We start from the raw sequence: 11,934 nt of genomic DNA, 5'->3' as shown, positions 1-11,934 counted from the left end.
CGAGCAACGTTTGATAACCAGGTTCTTGAATCCAGGCCGGCGAGTATTGGTATGTGAGTCCGGGGTTCTGGTCCAAGCTCTCACTGCCTTTACTGCTGTCTGACAGACAGTAGCTCAGTGTGGTAGTTTGTGGCTAGGCGAGAGAAGGAGTGGAGAGAGCTGCACATGATCTGTGGAGGTTAGTGTGAGCATGGGCACTGTCTGTGAACCGCCCAAGATCAATGTAAATTCTATATGACAGGAACTTAGGTGCCACTATCGGGTTGGGATATGGGGTGCAGCTAGCTGGGGGACTTTCCCTAAATTGTGTTTACTTACCAAGCTTAGGATTTTAAACTTAAATTAAATATTGAAGAAGTAAAGATAGCAAACTTCTTTTAATGGATGATTTCATTTGCAGTTCAAATAATATTGAGAAGATACAAATTGTTGTATTAAGGAACATTATTTTTGAGAAAGAGAGTCAGTCTTTGCAGGGGAAAGATAGTGATTTTACAAAAGCAAAAGCCTTCCCCCACACCTTGTCTCTTCTTCTGCAGACTCCTAGAAATGGGTTTAAGGGAAAGTAGATGGCAGTAGGCTATGAGGATTCTAGAGTTTGGGACCTGGGGGCCTCCTTCTCTCTCACCATCCTCCAGTTTTCAGATACCCTGCCTGTCTGAGAATCTTGATGAAGGAAATGATGGACTTTTGGGAGAAGCCCTAGAATACTACAGGTGGTTTTAAAAGATTTTGCCTGCGTCACTCCCCTTTTATTTTTCCTGCCTCCCTTTTCCACCCTGCCCATTTCAAGGTTTTGCCTGCCAGGGAATGGGTCTTTAAATCCAATATGGCAGGTACTGAGACCTGTGTCTTAAATGCTGAGATGTCACAAACACTCATCATTCACCTTCCCTTTTTTCTCTGTTTGTTCCTAGATCTTCATCTATACCTATAGTAGGGCTGTTTACCACTGGAAGCAAGGGAAAGGGCGGACTGGCCTAGAACCGTGAAGGTTGGTATGAAGGAGGGCAGTGTTTAAAAGGGTGGGAACAGAAAGTGGCTGAGGCTTGAGAGGATCTCAATAACTTCTCCTGCATTCTGCCAGATTTCCACAGTGTTGCCACACACTGTACTGATTTCAGTGCAGAAAACATTTAAAGATATTGGGGTAGGGTTGGGCTGAAGTATGGCTGAAGGAAGACAAGGGGAGACCCTGAAATGAGACACATCAGCAAACTGGAGCCAGACTCTCAGGCGGGCAGTACTGGAGTCAGGGATCAGGGTGCTTATCTGTTCTATGAAGGATTCAGTCTCTTATTACCTCCTGTTTGTTTGTATGTCCATAGATCTGCTTGCAGGTCTTTGCAGGGCTTGAGATGACTGGAAGCAAAGAAACAAAGAGAAAATTGCCCCTGATCAGTCAAGAATGGTAAGAAGATGGGGATTTCCCGGGTCGACCTCTAGAGTGGGATGGTTGAGGCCACCATGTATCCAGTAGCTCCAGTGTCCTATCTGGAAGATTCTCAGATCTCCTTTTCCCAGCCACCTTTCCCACCATGCCTGTCACTTACATCACAACCTCACTTTTATTTTGGCACAGGGAGTGAGGTGAACTGAGGGGGATAGAGAGATAGTTTGCTAATAATATGCTAGTCACATAAAGTACAAAATCTCTACCCCCATCTGTCCTTCCATCTGTCTGTCTGTCTGTCTCTAGATCTGTAGATCTGCTTTAGGGTATATCACCAAGCAAGAGGAAGAAAGAGGAGGGAACTGCCTTGGATCAATGCAGGTTGGTATGGGGGTAGGGGCCTGTGGGAGTGTTGGCCAGAGTAAGTCCAATCAAAATCAAGGTCTGGGGGCTTCTCAGTCTCTCTCATTTATAGTCAGCCCTTCCACCATCTTTTTCACTATTCATTTGGTGTAAGGAAATGTCTGTGGAAGTACCTGGTGGGGAAATTGTTGGGTACTGGGGAAAATGGGGAGGGGATACAGTAGAAGGGATGGAGAGAGAGTTTGCTAATGATCCTCTTCTCCCACCAAGAACATTATTTCTACTCTTTCTTGTCCTTCTGTGTATCTATTTATATGATGCACAGAATTAGAAGACAAATTTTAGTGCATTTTCTTCCTCCACTTCTAGGTCCACCTCCAGTGACAGCTGTAGTGGCCTTTGAGCTGAAGACCAGCATCCTTACAGGCGTACACCCAGACCTACCATCCTCTTTTCCTAGACCATCTGAGCCCCACTGTACTTTGTTTGTTCCTTCATCAGGGGTGATTACATGGGTCACGTTCAGGAAGTGGGCTGGGTGACTGCCGGATTGGTGATCTGGGCTGGTACCTGCTACTACATTTACAGATTAACCAAGGGAAGAGCCAAGAGTGTGAGGAGACTTGCCAGCAATGGGTCTAGAGTCAAGATGGAGACTGTGGCTGGGGTACAGAACCAGACCTTGGATGTGAATGAAGCCATGGATGGGACAGAGATTGAGGCTAGAACCAAGGCCAAGACTGGATCAGAAACTGGAACAGGAGGTGGGGCTGGGGCTGAAGTAGATATCAAGGCTGCTGCTAGAGTCATACCTCAAGCCAACTGTCAAGCCAAGGCAATGGCTGGGACTGGGGAAGAGGCAGAAACCCAACCTGAGGTTAAAGCAGTGATCATGACAGAGGCAGTGACTTTAGGTGAGGCCAAAGTAAAAGCCAAGGAAGTGGCTGTGAAAGAGGCAGTGACCCAAACAGACTCTGAGGCTGAGAGAGTAGTCAAGAAAGAGGCAGTGACCCAGACCAAGGCTAAAGTTTGGGGATTGGTTGCCAGGGAAGAGGCCAAGAAAGAAGCAATGACCCAGACCAAAGTGGAAGCTCATATTTGGGCTGAAAAAGAGACAGACTTGAACAGAGTTCTGGTGACACAGAATAAGGCCTTGGCAATGACCAAGGAAGGGGCCAATATGAATGCCATAAATAAGACTGGAATTGTAGCTGAGATCAAAGCAAGAGCCCTGGAAGAGACTGTGAATGTGACCAAATTTCAGTCTGAGGCCAGGCCTGGTACCACAGTTGATGGTAAGGGAAATCTTAATGTCACGTCCAGGGCAGAAGCTGGAGTGGATATAACGTCTTATGTACCATCTCAGACTGTGGCCGAGATCCAAGCTGATGGCATGCCTTGTTCTGGGGTTAAAGCCAAGGGAAATCACAAAATTATGTCTTGGGCAGGGTCAGGGGCAGACATGAGGGCTTCTGCCCAGTCTGAGATTGTAACCAAGGTTCAGGCTGAGATCATGACTGGAATGAGGGTTAATACTGGGGTTAATACCAATGCCATGTGTAAGGCAGGGCTGGGGATATATGTGAGAGCTTCTATACAACCTCAGACTGTGGCCAAGAAACAGGCTGAAGCAGTGTCTGGTGCCAGGGTTGATGACAGGGGAAATACCAATGTCACAACTAGGGCAATGACTGGAGTTGATATGAAGGCTGTTGCTCAGCCTGACACTATGTCTGATGCCAGGGTTAAGGGTAGAGGCAATTCCAATGCCATGCCTAAAACAAGGGCCAAGGCAAACTTGAGGGTCAGTTCCCACATTGAGGCCCTGCCTGATTCTAGGCTTAAGACCAGAGGCAATTCCAGTGCTATTTCTAAGTTAGGGGCTGGGACAGACATGTTATCCTATACACAGCCTCAACCTATGACCACTGTCCAGGGTGATGGTTTGCCTGATGGTAAGATTAAGGCTAAGCACAATGCCAACATCATGTCTAAGGAAGGGGCTGGAACAGACACAAAGACATGGTCTCAGGCTTCTGCCATGAGCCAGGTCGAAGCTTTACTGAGTACTAGAACTAAGGCTAGGGGCAAAGCCAAAGGGAAGTGTAAATCAGGGGCTGGGATAGACATGAAAAGCTGTGCACAGCCTCAGGGCAGCACCAAGACCCAAGATGATGTTTTTCCTGATTCCAGGGTTGATGACAGGGGAGCTCCTAATGCCATTTCTAGAGCAGGGGCTAAGGCAGAACTGAGGGCTTGTGGTCAGCCTCAGGCTATTGACAATGCCCAGGATGAAGCCTTGTCTGGTATTCAGAATAATGTCTGGGGCAACCCTAATGCTGTGTCTCAATTAGGGGCTGGGTCAGACACAATGGGTTTGGCCCATCCTCAAACAGATATAAAAGGATCTGTTTGGCCCCAGGCTGTGGCCAATTCCCAGGGTGAGGCCTCACCTGGTGCCACTAATAAGATCAGGGGCAATCCCAATGCTGTGTCTAAGAAAGAGACTGAAGCAGATACAACAGGTTCTGCACAGTCCCAGGATGTGTCAAATCCCCAAGACAAAGATTTGCTTGGCGCCAGGAATAAGATCAGGGGCAGACTGAATGCTGTGTCTAAGTCAGAGGCTGGACCAGATACAGTAGGCTCTGCCCAGCCTCAGGCTGCAGCTAATTCCCAGGAGGAGGCCTTGCCTGGGGCCATGAGTAAGCTCCAGGGAAATCCCAATGCTGTGTCTAAGGCAGAGGCCAAGGTAGATGCAACAAGCTCTGCACAGCTCCAGGTTGTGACTAATTCCCGAGGTGAATTCTTGCCTGGTGCAAAGAATAAGGTCAAGGGAAATGTCAATGCTGTGTCTAAGATAGGGCCTGGGATAGGTACAATGGGCTCTGCCCAGCTCCAAGCTGTGACCAGTTCACAGGATGAGGCCCTGTGTGGTACTAAGAATAAGGTCAGGGGCAATCCTGATGCTCTATATAAGGAAGGGACTGGGCCAGGTGTGGTGGGCTCTGCCCAGCTGCAGGCTATGACAAATTCTCAGGGTGAGGGCTTGCCTGGTGCTAAGGTTAAGGTGCAGGGCAATCCCAATGCTGTGTCTAAGGCAGAAACCAGGGAAGATGCAACAGATTCTGTCCAGCCTCAAGCTGTGGCCATTTCTCAAGATGTGGCTTTGCCTGGTGCCAAGAATAAGGTCAGGAGCAATCCTAATACTATGTCTAAGTTAGCAGCTGGAGAAGATATAACAGGTTCTACTCAGTCCCAGGCTGCAGACAATTCCCACAGTGAGGCCTTTCTTGCTGCCAAGAGTAAGGTCAAGGGCAAGTCTAATGATGAGTCTAAGGTAGAGGCCAGGACAGATACAATGGACTTTAGCCAGCCTCAGTTCATGGTCCCTTCCCAGAGTAAGACATTACTTGGTGCAAAGGACAAAATTATATCCAAATCTAAGGCAGAAGTCATACAGGAAGGTGCTGTCTATGAAGATCCCAAGCCTAAGGCCATGCCCACTTCTGAGAGTGAGGGGTGGACAGGTACTCAGTTCTGTGGAAAGACACAGCCTAAGGTCCATGACTATTACTGGAATGGAATTGGTATTGAAGATTGGATTACTTCTGAGCGATGGATCAAATTTAGGTTTCAGGCCAGGGATGGATACTGGGAGAATAGTATGTCCTGGGCTGATGAAGAGAATGAAGCCAGTATTGAGTCCTGGAGTGGGGCTAGTGATAAAGCTGGTATTAGGTCCTGGGCTGGGGCTTGTGATGAGGCCAGCATTAAGCCCTGGCCTGGGGCTAAGATTGAGAATGAGGCTGGTATTGGATCCTGTGATGGATCTGGGGACCAGGCCAGTGGGGATCTCTGGGCTGGGAACGAAGCCTTTGGAAGGTCCTGGACTGGGGCTGAGAACCAGGTCAGTGGGGGGTCTTGGGTTGGCATGGGGAACCAGGCTGCTGGGGAACCCTGGACTGGAGGTCAGGTCAGTGAGGGTTCCTGGGTTGGGGGCCAGGACATTGGGGTGTCTTGGGCTAGGGAAGAAGTCATTGGAGGGTCCTGGCCTGAGGCTCAAGAGCAGACCAATGTAAGGTCCCAGGATGGGGGTGGGGTTCAGGCAAACGGAGGACCCTGGACTGAGGCTAGGGTCAGAAATGTGGCTAGTATTGAGTACTGGGCTGGGGCTGTGGACCAGACTAGTGGAGGTTCCTGGTTTGGGACTAGCAATACAGCTGGTGGTGGATTCAAGCCTAGATTTGATAATCAGGCCAGTGAAAATGTATCCTGGGCTGGGGCTGGTAGTCAGGGCAATGGAAGGCCTAGGTTGGGGTCTGAGAACCAGTCCAGTGGAAGGTCCTGTGCTGACACTGCAGACCAAGCCAGTGGAGTGTCCAGGCTGGGGCCTATGGACCAATCCAGTGGTGCATCCTGGGCTAGGGCTGGGGAACAGGCCAGTGGAAGGTCTTGGGTTGGGGAAGGGGGTCAGGCAGGTAGCTGTTCCAAACTTGGATTTGAGGATCAGGCCAATGAAGGAGGCTCCTGGGCTGGCACTGGGAATCAAGCTGGTGAAAAATCCTGGGCTGGGTCTAGTCTGGGGCCTGAGAATCAGACAAGTGGAGGGTCCTGGACTAGGGCTGGGGACAAAGCCAGTGGAAATTCTCAGGTCAGTGTTGGGGTGGAAGCCAGTGAAAGATACTGGTTGGGGGCTGAGAATGAGGCTAGTAGTACAGGGTCCTGGTTCTTGAGAGGGGAAGAGACTTGTATTATGTCCAGGCCTGGAGGTAAAAATGAACCCACTATTGAATCCAGATCAGGGGATGGGGAAGAGGCCATCATTAGTGCCAGATTTGGGGTTGAGGACAAGGCCAGTATTGCAGCCTGGATCACGTCTGAAGAAGAGGCCTTTCTGGATTCCTATGTGGGGTCTGAGGCTGGAGCTGAGGCCAGGAAAGAGTCTTGGCTCTGGGATGAAGATGCAACCACTACAGGGTCTAGGCTTGGCGTAGGGGAAGAGCCTGGCATGAGGTTGTGGACTTCGGCTAATGATATAGATGAGGATGAGCTAAGTAGAGCGTCCAGCCCTGATATTGAGGAAATCAGTTTAAGGTCCTTGTTTTGGGCTGAGAGTGAGAACAATGATGAGTATAGACCCAAGGGTAAGAAAAATGTCAGTTTTGAGTGTGGGGCTGGAGATAAGGCCAGCTCCAAGGATAATCTTGAGGCTGTTGGTGGAAGCAATGTAATGTCTCGGTTCAGGGATGGTAATGAAAACAGAAGTGAAGACATATCTGCACCTAAGACTAAAGCCAAGAAATCATCTGAGTCTAGAGGTACATATCCGTCCATGGTTCCTGGGGCAGGAATGGGGTCATGGGCGGGAACCATGATCTGGACAGAAATGAAGTTTCCATACCCAAATGAGTCTTGCTTACCACCTGAAGATGAGCTCAGAAAGCAGATCAGTTCCCAGGAGAAAGCTCAGCCCGGGGCCTGCCGCTGTAAACACAAAGCTAATATGGATCCACGAGAGCTTGAAAAACTCATTTGCATGATTGAGATGACTGAAGATCCTTCTATTCATGAAATAGCCAATAATGCTCTATATAACAGTCCTGATTATCCATTTTCCCATGAAATCATTCGTAATGCAGGTAGAATCTCAATTATTGAAAGCTTGCTCAATAATCCCCATCCCAGTGTTAGACAGAAGGCTTTAAATGCACTAAATAACATCTCAGTAGCGGCTGAAAAGCATAGAAAGGTTAAAACATACTTAAACCAAGTATGTGAAGATACCATCACCTATCCCTTGAATTCAAATGTGCAGCTGGCTGGACTAAGATTAATAAAACACCTGACTATTATTAGTGAATATCAGCATATGGTTACAAATTATATTTCAGAGTTTCTTCGTTTGTTAACTGTAGGAAGTGGAGAAACTAAAGACCATATTTTGGGAATGCTTTTGAATTTCTCTAAAAATCCATCTATGACAAAAGATTTGCTCATAGCCAATGCACCAGCATCATTGATTAATATTTTTAGCAAGAAAGAGACAAAAGAGAATATTCTTAATGCTCTTTCATTATTTGAAAATATAAATTACCATTTTAAAAGAAAAGCAAGAGTCTTTACCCAGGACAAATTCAGTAAAAATTCTCTTTATTTCATATTCCAGCGACCTAAAGCATGTGCCAAGAAACTTCGGGTGTTAGCAGCAGAATACAATGACACTGAGGTGAAAGAAAGAGTTGAGCTATTACTAAGTAAACTCTGATTAGTTGTATGTTTTCAAACAAATATAAGTAATATTTTGATTTTGCAGCCTGAGGGTAATACACTTAGTAAATTTCATTATAACTTTGAGACTGATGTTACTTATGATGGTCTATGGCTGGATAATATTATGAATACCAAATTAATTCAAACTTGTACTGAAAATATGTGTGTTGATTTTTACTTTTTCTGGATTAAGATGTTTTTGATATGCTTCATGAGCAGAAACTAAACCGATTCTTCATAAATAAGGTAATCTCTGGTCCTTTGTGCGGACTTATGTTTATACATTTGAGATTTTATTTTTGTTATTAATAAAGTTGTGTGTTTTAAGCAAAAGAAAAGACCTGTCTTTATCCTTGAGTTTATGATCTACTTGGAAAAGCAAGATGTATTGAAACAAAAAGATACTAACAAAACCTGGAGTCTCTGATTATGGCCAGACCCTTCCCATCAGGGCAGAAAGTTCTACAGGTGACATTGCTCAGAGAAATTTTTACAAGGGGAGGATGCTTAGGTAAGCTGGGCTTGAAGGATAGGATAAAAACAGGGCAGAAGGGCACTGGAGGAAGGAGGAGAGGGGGGAGGAAAGGCATGGAGGTGGGAATCCTGTTCCAGAAAGGAGGCTGGCCTGCCTGAATGCAAAGCGTGGGAAAGGAAGTGATGAGAAATATAGTCCAGCAATTGAGGTGAGTCCCATTCATGGAAGGGGTCCCTGATTACTAAACTGAGGTGTCTGCACATTACTCTATCCGACCGTGGGAGGCAACAAAGCCTTTTGTGACCATGGGAATGACAGGATGAGAGGAAAAGGATGTGGCTGATTTCTGTGCAGGATGATTCTGAGTTGGGAAGGGGACAGGAGTGGCCACTGAAGATCAGAATGCCAGTTAGGATGTTACCACCATAAGTCTGAGTACAAGATGATAAAGGTGTGAAATGTCACTGCTGGTCATGATAATGGCAAGGGGAAGAAGGAAGTGAGAGACCCTTTGAACAAAGAAGTGCTGAGACCTATTCTGGGGGCATGCATTGAGGGACAGTTTTACTTTAGAGTCCTGGGGGCATTTGATAGGAAAGTGTCCTCTTTCTTTGCCAACTGTGTTATGTATGTAAGTAAATACGTGCTACTATTTTTAAAAATATTTATTTATTTAGAGAGAGGGAAAGGGAGGGAGAATGAGAGGGAGAGAAACAATGTGAGGGAAAAGCTGATCTGTTGCCTCTGGCATGCACCCTGACAGGGGAGGGAACCTGCAACACAGGCATGTGCCCTGACTGAATTGAACCGGTGACCTTCCACTCTGTGGGACAACACCCAACCAACTGAGCCACGCTGGCGGGGGCACGTGAGTTACTATTTTGAAATTGGAAAATATAATAGCGCCCTGGCTGGCATGGCTCAGTTGGTTGGAGCATCGTCCTGTAACCCAAGCAATGAAAAAATGTCTTCACAGTTGAGGATAAAAAAAGAAAAAGAAAACATAATAGAAGAAAGAATAAATTTTAGTGCTTCTATCAGATTTCTTGTATAAGGTTGGTTGAGGCAGGGCTTTTATGGAACCATCGAGAGAAATGTTGGCATCCATACTGGAGAAGGTCCACCTCTCTCTCCACCCAGAGCGCAGTGAGGGTGTGGAGGGAGGGCACTCTCAAAGTGTGCTGGTGGGAGCATACTGGTACAAGGTCCATTTGGACACATGATTCAGAAGCCTCAAGATGTACATGCTCTTTGATCCAATAATTCCACCGGTAAAAATGTATTCTTAAGAAATAATCAAATAATTGGCTTATATAAGACTTCATACCATTTTGATGTGTGAAAAACTTGAATAACTAAGTATCTTAAAATAAGCACTTGGTAACAAATTAGGATATGTCTGCATATTGAAACGTTATGCAGCTCTTGAAAATGTTGATGGGCATCTGCACTTATTGGAAAAAATTCAGCACGTAATCTTAAGTGGAAAAAATAGGCTGCAAAAGCACACATTATACTTTTTAATGAAGAAAAGTGTATATATAAATTATCTCTATATAAAAATTCTAATGGATATTTTGAGAATGTTAATAGTTTCTTATGGGTGCTAGATTGATGAGTGATTTTATCTTTTTAAAGCTCATTTGCGTTTTTATTTTTAATAATATTTTATTGATTATGCTATTACAAGTGTCCCATTTTTCCCCCTTTATTCCCCTCCACCCTACACCACCGCACCCCCAGCATTCCCCCCTTCCTTAGTTCATGCTCATGTGTTGTACACATAAGTTCTTTGGCTTCTCCATTTCCTATACTATTGTTACCCGCCCCCCCGGCCTATTTTGTGCCTACTATTTATGTTGCTTATTCCCTGTACCTTTTCCTCCATTCATCCCCCTCCCCCCGCCCTATGTTTTACTGTTCCTAGTTTTTGATCTTCTTTTTCTTAGATAAGTCCCTTTAACATTTCATATAATAAGGGCTTGGTGATGATGAACTACTTTAACTTGACCTTATTTGGGAAGCACTTTATCTGCCCTTCCATTCTAAATGATAGCTTTGCTGGATAGAGTAATCTTGGATATAGGTCCTTGCCTTTCATGACTTTGAACACTTCTTGCCGGCCCCTTCTTTCCTGTAAGGTTTCTTTTCAGAAATCAGCTGATCGTTTTGTGGGAACTCCTTTGTAGGTAACTGTCTCCTTTTCTCTTGCTGCTTTTAAGATTCTCTCCTTATCTTTAATCTTGGGTAATGTAATCATGATGTGCCTTGGTGTGTGCTTCATTGGGTCCAACTTCTTTGGGACTCTCTGAGCTTCCTGGACTTCCTGGAAGTCTATTTCCTTGGCCAGATTGGGGAAGTTCTCCTTCATTATTTCTTCAAATAAATTTTTGATTTCTTGCTCTTCCTCTTCTCCTTCTGGCACCCCTATGATTCAAATGTTGGAACATTTAAAGTTCTCCCAGAGGTTCCTTAGCCTATTGTTTCTTCATTTTGTTCTGGTTGAATGTCTATTTCTTCCTTCTAGTCCAAATCATTGATTTAAGTCCCAGTTTGTTGGGGGCCGCTTTGAGTGGTATTGGGGACTGTAGTTCCATGCAAACTGGGGCCTGGGAGAAGCTATGCAAGTCTTGGCCAGAAAACTGGTAGTGCTGTTGATAGGCAGGGCACGGTAATAGCTCCGAGGGCCCTTGGGGGAATCAGGCCTAGAAGTAAATTACACTCCTTGAAGCGTGCTTTGTTTCTCCCTCAAGCTCTGTTATTCTCAGATGAGATAACTAGCTCATGCTGGGAAGGAAATTTACATTTTTCATGGACCCTGACCCAAAACCCATTTGGTGCCATTATGTTTACTCATCTCAGAACCAAGCAATTTGGTGTGTTTCCTGCCATTTGTCTTCTTCAAACACCAGCTACTCTCTGTAAAAAGATACTGATGTAATTAGATTACCTATACATTCCTGTTACCTATCCCCTACTGGTAACCCTCTCAATAAAAGCCATGGAGCATGGGACATTCCTCACTAGAGGGAATAGCCTTCCCCTTTCCTTGACAGGTAAATGGTGTCTGTAAGGATTCTTCCATCCAGAGTGAATCTGGGGACTTCAAGGACCAGAGTGCCCCATATCTGGTGCCCGAACAGGGACCCCCAATACCAGTTTCCTACACTTCATTGTTGGTTCCCTGTATATTTTTCTTTATTTCCCTTTGCATGGCCTTCATTTTTTCCTCTATTTTGCAACCATAGTCAACCATTTCTGCGAGCATCCTGATTACCAGTGTTTTGAACCCTGCATCTGATAGGTTGGCTATCTCTTCATTGCTTAGTTGTATTTTTTTCTGGCGTTTTGATCTGTTCTTTCATCTGGACGATATTTATTTGTCTTGGCATTCTTGTTATGTTGTAAGGGGTTGAGCCTTAGGTTTTCA

The 11,934-nt window shown here is 45.6% G+C and overlaps 1 protein-coding gene across 1 annotated transcript; it reads left to right on the top strand.

Moving 5' to 3' along the window:
* The first annotated feature begins 2,267 nt into the window (after window positions 1-2,267).
* Window positions 2,268-8,024, top strand: ARMCX4 (armadillo repeat containing X-linked 4). Its single transcript, XM_054572259.1, has 2 exons — window positions 2,268-4,131; window positions 4,162-8,024. The coding sequence occupies exons 1-2, from the start codon at window positions 2,268-2,270 to the stop codon at window positions 8,022-8,024; spliced, it is 5,727 nt and encodes a 1,908-aa protein (XP_054428234.1).
* Window positions 8,025-11,934: the final 3,910 nt, after the last annotated feature.

The sequence above is a fragment of the Pteronotus mesoamericanus genome, unplaced genomic scaffold (assembly GCF_021234165.1).
Source record: "Pteronotus mesoamericanus isolate MK-2021 breed Mesoamerican mustached bat unplaced genomic scaffold, CSHL_Meso_final contig_227, whole genome shotgun sequence".
Lineage (NCBI taxonomy): Eukaryota > Metazoa > Chordata > Mammalia > Chiroptera > Mormoopidae > Pteronotus > Pteronotus mesoamericanus.
The sequence above is the reverse complement of the archived record's forward strand: the minus strand, read 5'-3'. Positions and strand labels throughout refer to the sequence as shown.